The following is a 19,711-nucleotide window of genomic DNA, read 5'->3' on the forward strand; positions in this document are numbered from 1 at the left end:
CTTCCAACAGCAGTGATGAAACAAAGTTAGCTTAGTGAGGCTTTCAGTAAGCTGTGCAGATGCAAAAGGCTTCAAGTAAAATCTAAAATGCAATTCTAGCTTGTTTGACCAAAGACCTCCTTTAGCTGGAGCTTCTAAGATGTCATCTCAGCTGCAAGAGCTAAGGCTTTTGAGTTTACAGCAACATTGCATCTGCTATGCTTATTTCTGAATGATTTCTCTCTTTTTCTCTAATTCATCCCCCATATTCTCTCAGATTTATAACATATAGGGCAAGGGTGCTTGGCCAATACTGTTACACATATGGTATTTTAGTATTTGTACATCTGTATTTTAAAAGAGATTTCCTTTTGCAAGCTGGCTTGTTATTAGAAGTATGTATCAGCATTCCTAGACAAATGCTACAGATGGTTGCAGGTCTTAAATACTTAACCTCCCAACACACACACACTTCATGTTCCTGTTTGGTTTGGTGGCCAACTGCTCTCTGTTCAGTCTGAACAGTTATATTAAGATGCTCCTAAAAAAAAATGAGTGGCTTGTTTAATCTTTATATACATGGTTACTTAATTACTAATCTTGCATTCTCACTTCATAATCAGGCAGTTTAGGCAAGACAGGTATCTGAAATTGCCTATAGATTAATGGTATTTTCCTAAGAGAGAACAGGGGATTGGAGCCCCTTTCAGAAAAGGGGAATTTTACTGTATCTTGCATTTTCTTGACAAGAGCTCAAACATTATTTATTTTAAATAATAAGCAGAAAAAATTTCTTAAAATCTGAACTGTACATCTGAGATGTGTGGTCTTGTCAGTATGCATTTAATCACCCAAAATTAAAGGCAGAGAAGGCATTTCCCTTTTAGATCTGTGTGGCTCTTCTGGGAAGTGGGATTTTTTTGATGTAAATAGAACCAGGAATCTGTTGTATCTGTATTTGACTTTAAAGCTTGAAAAAAGTGTCTGAGCTTTTATCCCCTTTTAAATCAGATCTCCAAACATCGAACTAAACAGCTGAATTCCGACTACAATTTTACATGTAGAAACTATGTCATATTTTCAATTCTTCATTAGATGTAGTTTTTTTGTACATAATTATTCCATAACTTGTCCTGTAAAATGCTAAGCATGCTCAAACCTATTTTTTTTACAGTAAGATCTGCAGTAGGATATCTAAAACATATCTGCATTATTTAATCTGTCATAGTATATTTCACAAATATATTAAGACCGATCTTCAGTATTATAACCTACCATTAAGAATTGCCACTAAAATATCTTTCATCTTTGTGTAAAATGTACATCTTAGTATCTTCTGAGAATAAAACATAATTTTTTGTCCTTTGGACAGTGTTAAATTGTGCTCTTTACTAATTTTAGAGATGGCATGTATGGAAAGGAACATTAAAACAAACGCTTTACTTTCCCTTTCTACAGAAAACCCCATTTGTTCATAAATGTGCAACTTGAATTTTGATGACATAAAAGTGTGACAGAATTCATTACACATTTAGCATTTTGACAACTAGTATCTGTGTTAACCAGCTCAACTCGAAGATCATTTTATTTTAAGTCATAATATGTTATTTGGCACTTCATTTTGTAGGCAGTAGTTTAAAGGATTTTTTTTTTTTTAGTTTGCACTTAGAAATGCAGATTAGTTTGTCTCACTTGCATCTCTTCTGAGTGTGCGAGTTGCAGGGGTATCACCACCAGAGACTGTCAAAAGTGGCCTGCAAAGAATTAAAAGGGGTTTGCATCAGGGAAGAGCAGGACTTGTTTAAACACCTTTGCTTTATGATATTTTGGAAGCATGTGTTTTTCAACGTTTTGCTTACTATTATTTTAGAAATATATGAAATGTACGTTTTATGGGAAACCTCTTCGTTTATTGTATCTCATTATTATTATAGCTCTTTGATTTGAACTGGAAATGAAAGTTTAGTAGTCACTTCTTAATTGTCAAGTAAAAATACAATGTTTTTATCTATTTAAAATAGTAATTTTCTCTTCCTTGGGAGCTGACCTGGAAGAGTAAAGTCAAAAATTCTGTATGGGATGCCTTGGTTTTAAAGCTAAGTTGTTTGCTGAACATGCTAAATGTGAGTTTTAAGACAACCTTAAATATTAATTTAATAATATTCCAAAAAACTTGAGCACTTCTTGAAAATCCAGAAAGGTTTGTAATAAAATCCCTCCTAGGTTCTGTTAGTGCAATTTATTAAGTACTAAAAAGTTCTATAGCTAAGTTTTATTTTAGTTACATAGTACCTCTGGTACCAAAGTGCTTTTCACAGTCAACAGTCATGGTTCTAGGTTGAGCTTACGTGTTTTATTAGACAATCCTCTACCTACAAACCTTGTCTTACGCTGCCTGATTCATTTCTGTTACACCACAGCAGTTACCAAAATTTGCATCTTGAAATGAAAATGTGCAATTTTTTTAAACCAAAATTAAACGGTGACATCTAATTCCTAAGCTTATGTGCCATAAGCAGATTTAATAACAGATGTAATATCCACCTACAAATGTTGTCTTGGTTATGTTCTTAGATCACTGCAGCTACAGTGTTATAAACCTTGCATGTTCTTGAGTTATTTACAATTAGTGCATTTTAATGGTTGGCTATTTGGACAGAAATTTTTGATCAAATCCTAAACTCTGTAACAGAGTAGAAAAGAGACAGGAATGTCCAGAATGTTTAAATAATAGAATCATTGGTCAGTGCTTTTCAAGATCAGCCCCAGAACTGGTAGATTCAGAAATCTTTTTATTCCACTATAATGCTGTGGCTATTAAGTCCCTTAACTACTTACTTACTATGTACAGAGCATTAGTATTCTTGCTGAATGGGTGTACTTTTCCATAAAATTATTTGCTGTCCTAGCCTCAGATATTTTATTGTGGAAGAATAAAGAATTAAACATAATTTAAACAAAGGCAATTGAGATCAAACAAAAACGCACTCTTGCATTTTCTCCATCACTTTCCCTCAGTCCCAATAGTACACACCCTTCTTGCCCTGTACAAAAGCAGTTTGTGTTTTCATGTAAGGGTAGCAATTGTACTCCTGCAGCTGCTTTGCATCTTCCACTGTTTGTTTAACTGTAAATGGAGAAAAATACCAGTCTTTATAAAATCTTTCCACAAAATCATTACATGAAAAAGCCTCCTCTTTTCTTTCCTTTCTAAGGCTGCAGAAGCTTGTATTTGATATAGCACCCAAAAGGTGAGATAATGTTTCCATAGTCCTATGTAAGTCTGTTTACCTGCAGGCTAGAGAATAGCATTTATGAGAAGTATTAGGGTACTGCACATTACTGCAAAATATTAGAATTCATTTAAAAATGGTTAGAACCCTTTTCTATTTTGAAAAGTAAAATGGCTAGGTATGAAAACGCATATTGAGGTGGCATGACCTGTGTTTATTTACTACAGGGTGTTGCTAATTAGATCAAACTCACTCAGATGCAAGGATGAACCGAGAGCAGGTTTATGGTTCTGCATTCATGAAACTTAAATAACAAATTCTATTTGCAGTGAATCTCAAGTGGCTGGACAGTACAGAGGTATGAATCTTGGTCATCTTTCAGCTCATAAAACTCAATCATGCATGTGCCTCTGCTCATGCTTTTAGATCTATAGATTTCAGCTTTGATTCTGCTGCTAGAGGAGTGCAGAGAGATGAAGTCTGGCAAGAAGAGCTGGAAAGTAGTAGGGTAAATGTAAGTACAGAAAAATGTACTCCCCATAACGGCAGTAGATAATATGGTAAGTCCTACCTGAAGAACAGCTAAGTCAATCTTTACTGTCTTAAAATAAAAGTACAGAAACGAAAGGAGGATGGAAAGGGCAAAGAGTAGAGTATAAAAGGGACCAAAAGCTAGTTCATCCAGTAGTTGCATTCTTCGTAAAGTTTAAATCTTGGTTCCATTTTTTTGACAGCTTTCATAGAATCATAGAATGGTAAGGTTGGAGGGGACCTCTGGAGATCATCTAGTCCAACCCTCAGCAGAGCCCCATACGGGGACTGAACCATGACCTTGGCATTAGCAGCACCATGCTCTATCTTTACTTTGGCCTATATGGAATGGCAGGAATTTCTGCCTTCCTTTCCACAGAAGTGCTTTCTCTGTAGTCTGTGAGAAGCCAAGTTGGGTTTTTCAACAGACACGTTTCACAGACATTTGGATGCCTATTTCAAACAGCTGAGAGCGAGTGCTCTTAATTTCAAACAACTTGGAAGTTTGCATGCTTCGAGAAAATTAAGGCTTCCTCTTGGTACCCCCAAAAACGTGTAAAAAATGTGCAGGAAAGACTTATCTCTGCCTGAGGATGCTGCAATGTGGCAACAGTAAAGCAATGGTCCTTGTGATGACACCTCCTGCTGAATGTAAAAACTGAGGTCGTACTCTTATTTCAGATTTATGATTCTCCCACCTTCACCTGAATTTAGTAAGAGAAAAGTGTTTTTCTCCAGGCTTTAAAAAGTAAATATAACCACTATCATCTTTGTGATCACAGTTATTGTTAAAGCCCAGACACAGCTGCTCAGTTACCCTAAACCCTGTGCGAACTGTCAGCAGTTTATTGCTTCTGCCGCCGGCCGCGCGGCTCCGGCCCCTGCGCCGCTCCGCGTTAACGCGCTCTGCGCTCGCTTTGCCCCCAGCGGGAGCGGCTCGGCCCCTCCGCTGCGGCGCCGCCTCCGCGCAGAGCGTGCAACAGCCGCCGCGGGCTGCGCGCCGCGCCGCGCCGCCCTCCCGCCCCCGCGGCGTTTTACGCGTTCGCGGGTTTTCCCCGCCGCCTGCGCCCCCGCTTCACCCCGCCGCCGCCGCCATGGCGCCGCCGCCACGGGCCTCCCGCGGGCCAGACGGCGGCCGGCGGCGGCGCCCGCCCCGCTGCTCCCGCGGCGGGAGGGCGCGCGAGGGCAGCGCGGCGGCGGCGCCGGGCGCGGCGGCGGCGGCGCCGGGCGGGGGCAGGGCGCGGGCCGGGCTTCCCCCGGCGGGGACGGCGCGGCTCTGTGAGGGCTCCCTCCCTCCCTCCCGGCGCGGCGCGGCTCTGTGAGGGCTCCCTCCCTCCCTCCCGGCGCGGCGCGGCTCTGTGAGGGCTCCCTCCCTCCCTCCCGGCGCGGCGCGGCTCTGTGAGGGCTCCCTCCCTCCCGGCGCGGCGCGGCTCTGTGAGGGCTCCCTCCCTCCCGGCGCGGCGCGGCGCGGCGCGGCTCTGTGAGGGCTCCTTCCCCCCCCTCCCTCCCTCCCGGCGCGGCGCGGCTCTGTGAGGGCTCCCTCCCTCCCTCCCGGCGCGGCGCGGCTCTGTGAGGGCTCCCTCCCTCCCGGCGCGGCGCGGCGCGGCGCGGCTCTGTGAGGGCTCCTTCCCCCCCCTCCCTCCCTCCCGGCGCGGCGCGGCGCGGCGCGGCTCGCTGAGCGCTGGCGGAGGGGGGGGGGATGGTTCTCCCCTGGCCGCGCTGTCTGAGGGCGGGGGGAGGGGCCGGCGCGGCTCGGCTCGGCGCGGCGCGGCGCGGCGCGGCGCGGGCTCCCTGAGGGCCGCGGGAGGGTTTCCCGGCGCCGGCGGGGGGAGGGGCCGCCCGGGGGTGTCTGAGGGAGAGGCCGGCGCGGGGGGGGAGGGGGAGGGGCGCCCGCTCCCGCCGCGGCCCCAGACAGTGGGCGGGGCTGCGGCGGCGGCGGCCGGAGGGGGGCGGGGGCGGCGCGCGCCGCCGGCGGGTTCGTGCCCGCGCGCCGCCGCCGCTGTCTCCGCCGCCGTCTCCGTCTGCGTCTCCGCAGTGAGGTCACGGGTGGGCGGCGCGAGCGCGGCGCCTGTTCCGTTCCCGCGGCGCCGGAGCCCCCGCGGCGCCGGGTGAGGAGCCGGGGAGGCGGCGGGGCGGGGGGCGCGGGCGGCCCCGCGGCGGGGGAGGGAGGGGAGAGGCGGGGCCGCGCCGGGCCGGGCCGGGCCGGGCCGGGCCGGGCCGGGCCCGAGGTGAGACGGCGCCTGTGGGGGCGCCGCGCGGGGGGGCGGGCGGCGGCGGCGGCGGCAAATCTAGCGCCGGAGGAGGCAGCGGTGAGCCGAGCCGAGCCGAGCCGAGCCGGGGGGCGGGAGCCGAGCCGAGCCGAGCCGGTTCGTGCGGGGCCGGCAGAACGCCGGTGAGTCACGGGGCGGCGGGGCGCGGCGCGGCGGCCCGGGCCCTTCCGGGAAGGGGCGGCGGGGGGCGGCCGGCGCCGCCGCCCCGGGGGAGGCGAGCGGAGCGGAGCGGAGCGGGGGGGCTCGCTCTAGGCGCGCCGCCGCCTCCCCGGCCGTGCTGGCTTTTTCTTTTCTTTTTTTACTCTTTCCCCCATTTTCCCCCTTTCCCCCCCATTTTTTTTTCTATTTTTTTCTTCATTTAACGCTGTGAAAGAGCCTTTCCTCCCTCCCCCCGCGCCCCGGGGTTGCGGCCGCTGCTGCCGGCGTTACCCATCTGCCGGGCGCTTGTAACGGGGGTTGCGGCTCTCGGGCGAAGCCTCTCCGCGCCTTAATGTGTTGTGATTAATTACCCTTCTCTGGTATGTTGAACTCCTATCTGGAGACTCTGGTCTCGGAATAAATGATTATTAATGACCCCCCCCCCCTCTCTCTCCGCAGGTTATCTGGAGAGTTTGACAGAACCGCATATTAGTGCAAGATGCGCATTTAGCCGATGGCCTGGATCTTAGTATTGCTGATAACTCGGGGTGGGAAAAGTCTGGCACTGGGGATATCTGTGCTAAAGGTGACTCTCCAGGGACACTGAGTTTTTGCCAGCTATCTGGATCAGCCTTTAATTCGGGTATTTTATTGGTGAGCTGCCACAGTAACTTTAATGGTGGTGCTGGAATCAAAAACCTGGCTGCGCAATAAATAAAGCCCTTAAGCTTATGTGTGATCCTGTAGAGCTGAGGGGGGATTCACACAACTTAAATGTCGGTTTTGGATCCGTTGTGTTGAGATTGGCACTCTTCAAACTGAGACTTATGGGCATTTTTCTATTTTAATATTTTTAAAAAAGGACTTCTTTGAAAAGACAGTATGCTTTTTAAAGGAAAAAATGATTAAGGATGGATGCTCATGCATCAACTCATCATTTTTTACTAAGTGACTGTACAAAACTACTGTACAAACTACTGAGTAGGCTATAAAAATTTTTATATGCATATTGCAGTGTTTTTTATAAAAGAAAATCGAACAAATAATTTTAAACCTAGAAGAAAAATCTGTTTTAACCTCTCCATTCTTAATTCTATGGTATGATATGCAAAATAGTTTACAGTTTTTACTCCTGGAGGCAGAAGAATTAACTTCCTACTGAGAGGAGTGCAAAGCTTGATGTGTATGAGGTAATAGAGATCATTTAAAATTGATTTTTGTATTAGCAAGCAGGAAAATGCACACTCAAGACTTGCTTAATTAAAAGTTCTGGTGTTTAGCAATGGAAAGCCCACAAACAAACTTCCATCTAGGTCTAGGTTCAGACCAAAAAAGGAGTGGGATCCAAGAGGATGGGAGTCCTCCAGTAAAAAGAGTAATGACAGAAATGCATGTAAGTAACAAAGTACGAGTTGTAATAAATAAATTGCCAACAATAAAGAAGGAAAACTTGGATGAATATGATGAAACTCCTGTGGAGGCTGATGGGGAAAACGCCAAGGCAAACAGTACTTCGATATCTGAGCCTTTGAGTTTAAATCCAGGTTTGAAGCACACGCTGGCACAGTTCCACTTAAGCAGCCAGAGTTCACTGGGTGGACCAGCAGCATTTTCAGCTCGTTATTCCCAGGAAAGTATGTCACCCACTGTCTTTTTGCCTCTTCCATCACCACAAATAGTTTCTGGTCCACTGCTCATTCCTCCAGACAGCTCCACAGAACTCACTCAGACTATATTAGAGGGAGAATCTATTTCTTGTTTTAAAGTTGGAGGAGAAAAAAGACTTTGCCTGCCTCAAGTTTTGAATTCGGTTCTCCGAGACTTTTCGTTGCAACAGATTAATACAGTGTGTGATGAACTGTATATATACTGCTCAAGGTGCACGTCCGACCAGCTTCACATTCTGAAGGTTTTGGGAATTCTTCCATTTAATGCTCCGTCCTGTGGGCTAATTACACTGACCGATGCTCAGAGACTATGCAATGCTTTATTACGCCCTCGCACTTTTCCTCAAAATGGCAGCTTTCTCCCTGCTAAGAACACGTTGGCCCAGCTGAAAGAGTCTGGCAGTGCCTTTGAAGTAGAGCACGAATGCTTGGGCAAATGCCAGGGTCTGTTTGCCCCTCAGTTCTACCTGCAGCCGGATGATCCGTGCATCCAGTGTTTGGAGTGCTATGGAATGTTCTCACCACAGACGTTCGTGATGCATTCACATAGATCCCCTGATAAAAGGACCTGCCACTGGGGTTTTGAATCAGCCAAATGGCACTGCTACCTTCATATTAACCAAAAATACCTGGGAACATCGGAGGAGAGGGAACTGAAGCATCTCTTGGAGGAAATGAAGGAGAAATTCAGCGAGAAAAATCAAAAAAGATCTCGGTCCAAAGTAAGTTCACCTACTCTTGTAAAACTCATGAATCTCTTTCTGGTAACAAGTAAATATTTATCTTAGAATCCTGTTGTCTTTGTAAATGTGAATATTTGTCAAATCAAGTGTAAGTTAAATTTATAAGAGTAATTTAATTCAAACTGCTTTGATTTTTGTTCTTTTTAAAAAGTATGCAGTCTCTGGAAAATTAGAGCTATTGTGGAAATTTTCTGTCTCCTGTTTGACCTTTGAGTATGTTGTTTTAAACTGTTGCAGCAGCTGAGGAGGAGCTTGAAAATCAAATATCATAAATTACTTTTTCGTTTGTTATTTTAACTCCAGCACATACACACGTAGCGTATGGCTACCTAGTTTGCTGGCCATCCAGTAACATCTCAGAACTTTGCATGTAGGGTAATGGTGCATTGATAAGTTCCTATTTAAAAGCCCAAGTCTGCTTGTTCAGTAACAGCTTTTTGTTTAACAGGTTATGTCAGAACCTGTCAGAACTGTACCAGAAGAAAGGGGTTTTCGCTTCAAGTAATGAGCTGTAGGCCAGTATCTTGACAATTGTTAATAATAGACACTGCATTTTTTTTCCTAAAATATTGCTGCAAATCTTCATTGTGCTTCAGAAGTACAGAGCTTAGCTTTACCACAGAGCGCTGCTAATTTAAAGACATGGACCAGACAAATACTGGATGTTGCTTTGGAATATATTATCCTCAAGGAAGATTTTAAGGAGAAATTGGGGCGGGGGGAGCCTTATTTGTAGATGAAGACAGAGAAACATTGAGGTACTGACTTCACAGATACTTCATGGAGATACAATTTTATTGAATGTTACCAAATTTAGAAGGTTTGAAAAGGTTCCTCCCCCACCACTATGTTTTATTTTATTTAGCATTTGTAGATCTGTTTGCTGGCTACTGTTTTGATTGTATGTCTATTTTACATGTTGGATGTTTTTTCATGGATTTCAAAGTCAGCAGTACCAAAAGCAGTCCAGATAAGTGGACCCATAAAATCGACACCTTTCAGAATAAACTTCTCAAAAGTTAGTACTGCAGAAAGGCTTACAGTAACAGGTATTTTTACACTTAAGCCAGTCTGCAGTAAAGGATTTTAGCAGATCAGCCTCAGTAAAAGTCTGCAATATGGCATGCTTCCACATGCCGAATTTGCTGGAGATGCAGAAAAGTTCATGGCAGGGAGACTTCACCTCATCTGATAGACTGTGATGACAGTCTTTATTCTTGCAATGCCAATATAAGTAATAATAGTATAATGGCTACAATGGAGGAAATAGTCTTCTGTATTCATTCCCACAAGACCTTTCATGCTGTAGATGTTGTAGAGATACTGATTATCATTTCAGCTGGTTTTTGGTCTGTATACAGGAGCTTGAAAAGCATGAAAGATCTCATGGTCAGAAATCTACAGCCATGAAACCAGAAGCAGTATTCTGGGAATGAATATGGAAGATTATTTCCCCTGTTAGATCCACAGTACTCTTGTTTGAACAGATTATGTTATTGAACAGGCCCAAATGAGAGGGGAGAATGGTTTCTGAAGTCTTCTGTTAAAGACCCACATAGTTTGTTCTTATAAAGCAGCATATGAAATTAGAACGATAGATAAATGCCATGAAAATTTGAAAAAACATAAAATGATTAATTTTTTTTTCAATTCCCTTTTTTGGGGGGAGTGTTGGAGGAAGTGTCTTATAGGTATTCACCTGTGAGTCAAAAAGAAAGTCAAAAAGATTAAAAGAATATAATAGGACAGTGTTTGGAACAATACCTCTGTTCCCTTGTACTGAGGAAGTGCGAGTTGTTCAGTGGTCTTGTCTTTTCCTGTCTTTTTCTGTGGTGTGAGAGGTATTAGATACAGTATGTAGACATTACCTTTTCTTACACTCTTAGGCAAACAATTTTAGGATATTCTACTTGCTGTTCTGTCACCTTCTTCCCTTCTTTGTTGAGAAGCAGTAAATCCTCTGAAGTTTTGAGACATTTTTGAGGTTGTCTTGAAGGGTCCAAGAAGAACAGTTGCCCTTGGCCAAGCGTCTATTCCTTCCTCTCTTTTTGAGAGAAAAATAACAGATGGAAATAATAGCTTGTCTGTACAATGAGGCATAAAGCAAAAATGAGAAACTCCAATGTAATAATAATAAATTATTAATGAAATTGCCTTTCTCCTTAGCTCTAGGTTTACTCATCTCATGGTATGCTTTTACTCTCCATGTTTTAAGAGTAGACAACGTAGGCCCTCACCTACTATTCTTAAAAAGTTAATTTCTTTCTCTGTGAAAATAAAAAAGCTGTAAGTAGTATATTTGGTAGTCATTGAGATTATCATCTTCTGTTGAGGTTTGGACTCTGCAGTGTAATATCTGCCTTCTCACTGAAACAACTCTTGCTAAATCTCTGGTGTTCTCTGTGCTGGCAGGTCCACATTCTCTTTGACTTTGCAACAGTTTCTGGTAATCACTCTGTACTATGACTTTGGCTTCTTCAGCTAATTCTTTGAGTTGGTTATTTTGCATGAGGAAGTGCTCACAGTGTGTAGAGTTAATATCTCCTCTGAATACTTCTGTAAGTCCTAACTTTGCTTAAAAACTACTGGCTTAATGATCAGATGGAAACTACTACCTATGCCTTTATATGGAACTGTCTTTCCACTGAATTATTTAACAGTTTTTCTTTCACTCACATGGCAAATCTTTTAAGAAATTTATGAAATAAAGGCTTTCTGGGAACGGAAAGGGTCTCTGGGTTATTAGTTTGCATAACGACCAGACCAGAGATTTTCTTTCTAATCCCCGATGGAAACTTTGAACATAGTCACAATACAAATTTGTATTATGACTATCTTCTCAGTTCTAGATAGATATTTTTATTTTTTTTCTTAACAGCTTGTATAGCTAGATTTGGAGAAAAAACAAGACTTTTTTTTTTCCTGTAGGCTTTTCAAACAGATTAAGTAGAAATAATTCAACTGCAGGTTTACTAACTTGGATCTGTTGCATCTGTATAATTAATTAAGAACATCTAAATTAAACAGATACTTGGGTAATGATATGTGTGTGTGTGTATACAAATATATATATATATTTAGAAATAAAAGCTTTCTCTTTGTTTAATTAATCTGGATGATGGAGTCCTCATATGTTAGAAAAAGATTTCATGTTCATTTAGAATCACCTTTCATTTTCTTTCCTAAGTAAAATTTTAAAACTCTTTTGCAAAATACACGCTAATTAAGTAGACAAAGAAGTCATTTTCCATTTGAAATAGGTGGGAGTATAAAAATTTGAACTAATAACTTGAAAATACAGATCACCTGATCCATAATGTCATACAAAATTTCATATAAAAATGTGTTAAGATGTCAGTCCTAAAACATGGGAAAGATGTGATTCAGAAATTGTATAAGTTGAAATTGGGTTACCATATAGTAGCTGTGATAGAACTAGAAGAATTTATGTGCAGTATTTAGATTATTAGAATGAGCTGAATAAGCAGAAAGAAGTTGAAATGAGTTTCAAGATAAGACCATTTTTCTAGATACATTCACTTTATTCTTAATCTGTATTATTTAAACATTTGATTATGGTTTTATTATCTTGGAGCTTAGGTTCCTTGTACCCTTACTCATTTATATCCGTTTTTGAATTGATCTGAGGGACTACAGGGATGGAGTTAAATTTCATTTTCTTTGCTAGACTTGAATTTCCCAGACAGGAAATTTTCACCAGAATGTTGTAGGCTGTGGGATTTGCTCTCTGTCATGGTCAAACGGCAGTTGATTCTGCAGGGCTTGATATCAGCATCGTGGTTCTGGCTGGGTACTCGCTTGATGGCTAAAGAGGAAGTTCCATGACAGTTTCTTTCAGGGTGTGTAAATACAAACTTTCCTGATCATATATATGTCATAGTAGTGAAACTCATGAAGACGTTCAGATGTTAGATGAGGTTTTTGGTACAATGCGAATTTCTCTCTGTTATGTCATATTTAATCTACAGTATCAAGATCTCTTTATTGCTGTGATGGTATTTATTTTTAGAACTGTGAAGTGATTGGGGGGGAGGATTATTATTTTATTTTTTTATATATTTGATTAAAGAGTAATTCAAAAAGAACAGATTGAAGAGGGTGATGCAAGCAACAGGAGTTTCTATGTCTGCCAAGGACTCTGCACTTTCTAGTACCCCAATTTGTTTGCACTTTGGACATATGTATTAATGTTATAGTTGTTATTCCATTGAGCAGGATTTATGCAGCTGTAAATAAAATGTAGCAGTCGTCTTATTAGTGTTATGTCTTTCTTTAGATGGATTCACAACAGAGCCTAGAATTGTCACAGTGGTATCCAGTTATAAAGCAAGAAGCAGAAACTGCTACTCAACCACCCTCCTTTGTCCACCCCAGGTAACTGAATTTCCTGTGCAGAAATACGAACATTGTATATACAAGATAAATACTTCCAACTGTCTAAAGATGATTTCAACTTAAAAATGTACTTAAAACCTAAATTTTTATGAAAACTCTTTAAGAGATCGCACAAGTACAATTCAATCCTTTTTGTGTACTTTTTGTGTAAATATTAATGAATTGCTTATGAGTGATTTTTGGTCCTGCACTCAAGGTGTGATATATGATTTTTTTGAGGAAGAAGTAAAACTAAAATATAATTACAATTTCCCTTTTCAGAATACAAATGGTAGAAGCTAATTTTTAATCCTTCCTATTGTAACTTATTGCATGCATGTGAAAAGCTTCACAGTGCCTAGCTGCCATGAGTGCAAATTAATTTCCTTTCAAAACAGACTTGTAAAAGCTATTTGAAGACTTTATTCCACATTAGAACAATGGCTGCAGCTGAATTGTCAATTGATTAATTTCCTAGTTTTAGAAACCAAATGCATTTCCTTAGTGTAATACACACTTTTCCCTTGCTGATGCAGACAACAGCAGTGTTTCTTGATCTACCATGTAGTTATGCATTTGCTATGTATGAGTGAGGTCAGACTCTTGGACAGCAGCATGCATCAAAGCAACACAGACACATCATATTAATTCTCATGCAAACATAAGTGATGGAGCTGCAGTGATGTTCCTTCAGTTTGCAATTTCTATCAGTGCTTTCCTTTAGAACCAGGAGAAAGGAAAGTATTGAAGACAGCGATGTTGGTCCCAGCACTGTTTTGTGATACTCATTATCTTGGCAGTGACCTTAAGAGGTTTGAATCCAGTCACCTTTTAATTTCAGTCTTTGCATTTAAATAAAGACTTTGTATGATTTTTTTACCTGTGATTTTTTTTAATCAGTCGTGTTAGAAAAATCCTTGTTTGATATCCTCAAAACTCTACATGATCTCTTCAGTAAAGGTTAAGTGGATCATTATGATTTCTTTTGCATAGGAAAAGCTTGGAAGGGAAGTACTTACTTTTCCTTGACACTTGTAGTGTTTGAAATCATGTTAAATTGAATTTACTCTTCTTTATCATTCATCATTTGCTATACCTTAGTTCTCATTCTTAAATTTACTGTTCTACTGTTTCAGTTACTACCTTTATATGTGTGATAAAGTGGTTGCCCCAAATGTGTCTCTTGCCTCACAATATAAAGAAGTTGCAAAACCAGCAGTCAGATCAGAAGTAATTAAATCCTCACCTGGACAGTCAGAGAAACAGCTCAGTAATGGGAAGCACAAAAAAGGTGCTTCCTATCCAGAGCTGTCTCTTGAAGAACAGGAAAAAATGGACTTGAAAACTGGTGTGGAACAGCATAAACGTTTGGGTAAGTAGATGAATTATAATAGAAAATTATGTTGAAATCTTTTCAATTTTTATACTACATAATTAATTTTGGAAAGCTCAAGGTCAAATTAGTATTTTGTGATAATTTCCCTGTCACTTCAGTTTTTCAAAAATTCTTTTGGCCTTTGTATAGTGTTCAGTTTTCTTTGCATTTTTTCACTGTGAAGGTTTAATTTTCTGTGATTATTTTGCTGTCTTTTTCTTTTATCTGCAGATCCACCTGTATCAACTAATTCCTTAAAAGTTGGCAAATCTGAACGTATTTCTTCCAAAATTACTAGAGACTCTAGCCGTGGTGAAGTACGTAATCGTGTACGAACCTTGTCTCCAACTCTCATGAAGGACATCAGTTGTGAGGATGACAAGGGAAAGATAATGGAAGAAGTAATGAAAACCTACATTAAACAGCAAGAAAAACTAAATACCATTTTGCGGAGGAAACAACAGCTTCAAATGGTACAGTGGCAAACTGAATGAGTTTCATTTTTGTTGTTAGAAAACTGATGTTAGCTTTTTGGTTCTAGAATCATTATCACAGGTTGCTATCCCTTTACAACAACAAAACACCTAGGTATTTTGTCCACAGCTTGAATCCAGACACTGAATCTTTAATAATCCTTGTGCTTGTTAAATTAGAGCGCACTAATAATTGGTATCTTTTCAGTTTGTAACTTCTCTGTTCAAGCAGCTGCTCTTTTATTTTATCCAAATAAAAACTACTACTTTTACTTGAAAATGTTTTCAAACACTTAAATATTTTTGTCAATACAGTTTGTTAAATCCTCTGAAATTTCTCAGTTTTCAAGATTTTAAAAGTGCTGACATCAGCACTCCAGGAAGGATCTTATTGCTGCCCCCTATGAAAAGAATACTGCCTTTCTATTTCTGTTTGATAACGCCCTCCTTTTAGGGAGATTTTGTTAGTCTTTTTAGTCATGGATGGCATTAGAAACTGTTGTTTGTTTGTGATTTTTGCCTGATTTCTGTGTTACATTAGCTAAGTAGTGCCCATGTTTCTTGCATTCATTGACAGACATAAAATACATTTTTTTTCGTTTTAACATTAAGTGGAGAATCAGTGAGCTTTGATAATGTCCCTGGACTGCTACTTTAAATTGTTCTGTTGTTGGAGGTAAAGCTCGTAGATAAGTTTAAAAAAAAAAATCCAACCTTTTAAAAGAGATCAAAATACTGGAGGAAGAAGAAATGCAACACAAATGAGGCCTTTTTTTCCTCACATTTATTCTTTTTTCTGATAATTCACTTATTCTTCAAAATCTGTTTTAATAAATCAGTACTGCTTTCTGTGTTTCACTTCTGGAAACTGTAAATTGGTTTCTGGAAATTCTGTGTATTTGAAAGTATAATTTCTTTATATTGAATTGAATGTTTGCAGCAGAATTTCTACTACACTGATACACTGATGAATGTGCATGTTTTGGTCTCCTTGTTTCCAGATCTTCGGTTAAATTACAAAATCAGGTTTTGACCCTTTTGGTTCCAGAACCAAGGTGAATGTGATTGTGATCTCTTTCTTGACAGGAGGTAGAGATGTTAAACAACTCTAGAGCAATGAGGGAACTTACTGAAGAGCAGCAGAATTTACAAAAAGAACTTGAATGTTTGCAGACTGAGCATGCTCAAAGAATGGAGGAATTTTATTTTGAGCAGAGAGATCTGGAGAAGAAACTGGACCAAGTGATGAAACAAAAGTGTACCTGTGACTCCAATTTAGAAAAAGACAGAGAAGCTGAATATGCAGCGCAGGTGAGAAGTAAAAATTTGTTTCAAAACAAATTGTATTTATTGCGTTATTGAATTGTGAAGCTATTCCTAACTACCCTTTAGAGTTCCAGCAACTGAACTTTTGTTGGAGTGTTCTCTGCCACCTTAAAGTTTCATTTTCTCCAGGTGTTCTTGTTTGATATCCTATAGACTAACACCAAAGTAGGTCACAGTGATAGTGTATTTATTTCCTTCTCCCTTGATTGATTCTGATGTAGAATGCAACTTACTGAAACATTTCACCTGGTAAATATTACAGGATATTCAGATATCTGAATGATATTATTAATGAAATGTTAACCTTAAACATAGTTTGTTACATTCTTGCCATTTAAAACAAATGTGTTTAATAGTCTTGCACATATTAAGCAGTCTCATTTTAATTATAGAAATAAGCTATTCATTTTTTCCATTTTATGTTTAAAAAAAAACCCACCTTTTTTGTCAGGTTTGTCCATACCTAGCTGCTCTTTATAGTCCTTGGTGTTAGAATCATCAATAATATTGAATGAAGCTCCTTCTGTGTTCTTGACTAAATGCTTTGATAGCCCTCTTAGGATAGGGAAAAAAAGAAAAAAATATATATAGAGAGAGAGAGATACACACACACACACACACACACACACACACACACACACACACACACACATATATGTATCATGTTGATCTCCCATTCCTGCCTCTTGGGTTCATAAGTCAAAATCTGTGGAGATACTTTTTTCTTTCACTGAGAATTTTTAACATATACCATTGTTTTTTTTACGTTTGTGGTTATTTTTGCCATCCTAATAGGAAGAATCCAGTTAACATAAAATACAGTCTTGAGATGGCCCTTTTTAAAATCAGTTGCAGTTCTGATTAAATGCATTTTTTTAAAAAATAAACAATCTGAAACTTAAGTTCAGTAACGCTTTATGGTCATTTGCTCATAGTTTTATGTATTTCCTTTTCTTACTCTCTCAAAATAAGAAACAGGTAGTACTTGAGATACTAGTTTCTTCTTTATTTTTTATTTTCTGGGAGTAGGGCAGAGGCTAGCATCATAAATCCTCATGATTTAACTTCATGACATCCCACTCAATAGATTCCTAGCCTGTGCTGCCAGAAATAATCCTCTCTGACTAAGGTCTGATTTACTAAACATCTGGTACAAGCCCTATCACTGCAAGTAACAACATGTTCTAATTTATGAAGATAATTGTGTACAGCATGTTTTATATGGCTTGTAGTTTACTTCCTTTAGAGGGTAAGAACCATAGACTGTTCTCCAAAGACATGGTTTGTTTATTTTGTTTGTTTTGAAGTTAGACTTAAACTAAATATGTTCCTTTCATGAAAGCTTACTCTCTTACTGACTGTGTTGTTCAGCTCTTCAGAAAAGTGCATTTGAACTTTTTTTCTCCATTTATCACATCTTACAATGGACTTTGGACCTTTGATTCCAAGCAGTTGTCAGAAGTACCCCTAGCTAAACCTGAAGTGCTGGCAACAGTAACTTCCCCATGCTATGTATACAGCATTTTAAAAAGCCATATTCTGCTGTCTTCTTGAAGTAGTTGCCCAGACTACCCTCTGTCTGAGAGTTGTGGCCTGGGAGAAACCCTCTTGTACATTAAACACAATTAATAATGATAATATGTGATTTGGATCTTGGTTAAATGTCTATTCTTCTTCTTAGACCTGCAGAAGATGCACTGAGTGTCTTTCCCCTTCTTCACTTTGTTGCATCGTCTAGTTTAATTGCTGCTTTTCACCTGACAATCATAATGGGGCAGTATAACCAGTACTGGAACCTTTCCTAATCGCTGGAAACCAAAGAACAACCAGAGACAGGTCTATATAGTATGCATCATGCTGAAACGTGCAGGCAGTGGGCATTATCATACTGTACCAGTTCACATTATCAAAGTAGTGGAGACAAAAGACTCATATTAATAGCCTATTACTCTCTAAGAACTGCTTAAAAATTCCTGATTATACAAGTGAAGATGAAGGTGCATGGAATGTGGTGTTTCTTGAAAATCAACAGAGCAGTTCCTTTTCTACACCCAAGAGTTTTGCAGTTATCTACTACCACACTACTAAATGACACAAAAAATGCAAAGTTGCATAAACATAAAGCCATAATAAAACCGGAAGAATCAAAATTTTATATACATATTTAAACTCTTGGGTGTAGAAAATTAGCTGATCAGTTGATATATTTTTGTCTGATGCATAAGGTACCTACCAGTTGCTTATTGAAATTAATAGTTGACCTTTGCAAAATATCTTTGCTAACATTAAATTGATGTCTCTCTCCCTCTCTTTTCTTCTCTCCCCCTCTCTGTCATTCTGAATTATTTGTGCAGCTAGCAGAATTGAGACAGAGATTGGATCATGCAGAGGCAGATAGACAAGAGCTTCAAGATGAACTGAGACAAGAACGAGAGGCAAGAGAAAAGTTAGAGGTGATGATAAAGGAATTGAAGCTACAGATCTTGAAATCTTCAAAAAATGGAAAAGGAAAATAGAAAAAATTGGAAGAGGGAAATTTGACTCTGTCTTTCAAACAGGGTGTTTTGTTTTTAATGAATTTTGAGCAGTTTATCTGTGTAATAAGAAAAAGTATTCTTTACAGATTTCTAGTTCCCAGACAAGTCCAGAGGAAGATATATATATATATAAATATATGGAGATAGAAACATAGGTATAACATTTTAGATTTTCCTAACCAATGGAAATCTGCATTTATTTGTACTGGTGTTTTTCCCAAACTATGAAAAATATGAAACTCTTTAAAATGATCAGTTTCTGTCTATTTCTAATGCAGTCTTGAGGGCTCTGTATCTTTTAAAAAAACAGCGTTGTATGTTAAAATATGTATGGTGATCTTTATTTTGCTATCAATTGCACATTCAGTTATAAAACTACATTAAAAAAATTTTTTTTTTAATTCTTTGAGATCAAAAATAGTGTGAGTTTCAGTGAAAATTAATGTGTTCTTTCTCTCCCTGGAAAGCAAAGACAACTTTTCATTTGCAGAGTAATGTTCAAAATTGCCAGGATGATGAAAGATGATTGATCATCAGAAATGATTTACTAGCTTGATTTTTTTTCCTCACGTAATTTCCATTGTGTGAATTGTCAAGCTGGTCTTTTTCACTGTTTGCTATTTAACAACTCAGTATTGGTCTAAAGAGTTTTAGAACCACCATTTTGTTACCATGCTGGAAGAAGAAAACATTAGGCTTTTTTGCAAAGAGCAGCAATCAAAATGGAATCTTTTAAAATATTAAATTTAAATTTAAAATATTCTCTTACACTTTCTTCTGTGTAGCAAATATGAAAGAAATATTAACAAAAGGGTGGAGGTCTTCTTTCTAGACTGTGAAAGCCTTCTAGACTGTGAGAAAGCTTGGATAACAGTGTTTTTCAGATATTAATGTTCTCAAAAAATAATATTTAAAAAACATGGATTAGTTTATTTAATATCCCATGCCTCCACACTTCCAGCTTCTTGCTAACTTCTGGATTTTTCATCCATTGCATACAGCAAGCCTCAATTGACATTGTGGTAACTGTTTAGAAAAATCTAA

General features: G+C 39.9%; 1 protein-coding gene across 2 annotated transcripts; it reads left to right on the forward strand.

Moving 5' to 3' along the window:
• The first annotated feature begins 7,211 nt into the window (after positions 1 to 7,211).
• SKIL (SKI like proto-oncogene) lies at positions 7,212 to 19,019 on the forward strand. 2 transcript variants are annotated; one of them, XM_062582861.1, is made up of 7 exons: positions 7,212 to 7,341; positions 7,465 to 8,540; positions 12,859 to 12,956; positions 14,093 to 14,328; positions 14,563 to 14,804; positions 15,891 to 16,115; positions 18,485 to 19,019. In XM_062582861.1, exons 2-7 carry the CDS (start codon positions 7,530 to 7,532, stop codon positions 18,644 to 18,646), a joined length of 1,974 nt encoding a protein of 657 aa, XP_062438845.1. In that variant the 5' UTR covers positions 7,212 to 7,341; positions 7,465 to 7,529; the 3' UTR covers positions 18,647 to 19,019. The 2 variants fall into 2 exon arrangements, with proteins under 2 accessions (XP_062438845.1, XP_062438844.1); XM_062582860.1 differs by having other exon boundaries at positions 7,212 to 8,540.
• Positions 19,020 to 19,711: the final 692 nt, after the last annotated feature.

The sequence above is a fragment of the Rhea pennata genome, chromosome 9, assembly GCF_028389875.1.
Source record: "Rhea pennata isolate bPtePen1 chromosome 9, bPtePen1.pri, whole genome shotgun sequence".
NCBI lineage: Eukaryota > Metazoa > Chordata > Aves > Rheiformes > Rheidae > Rhea > Rhea pennata.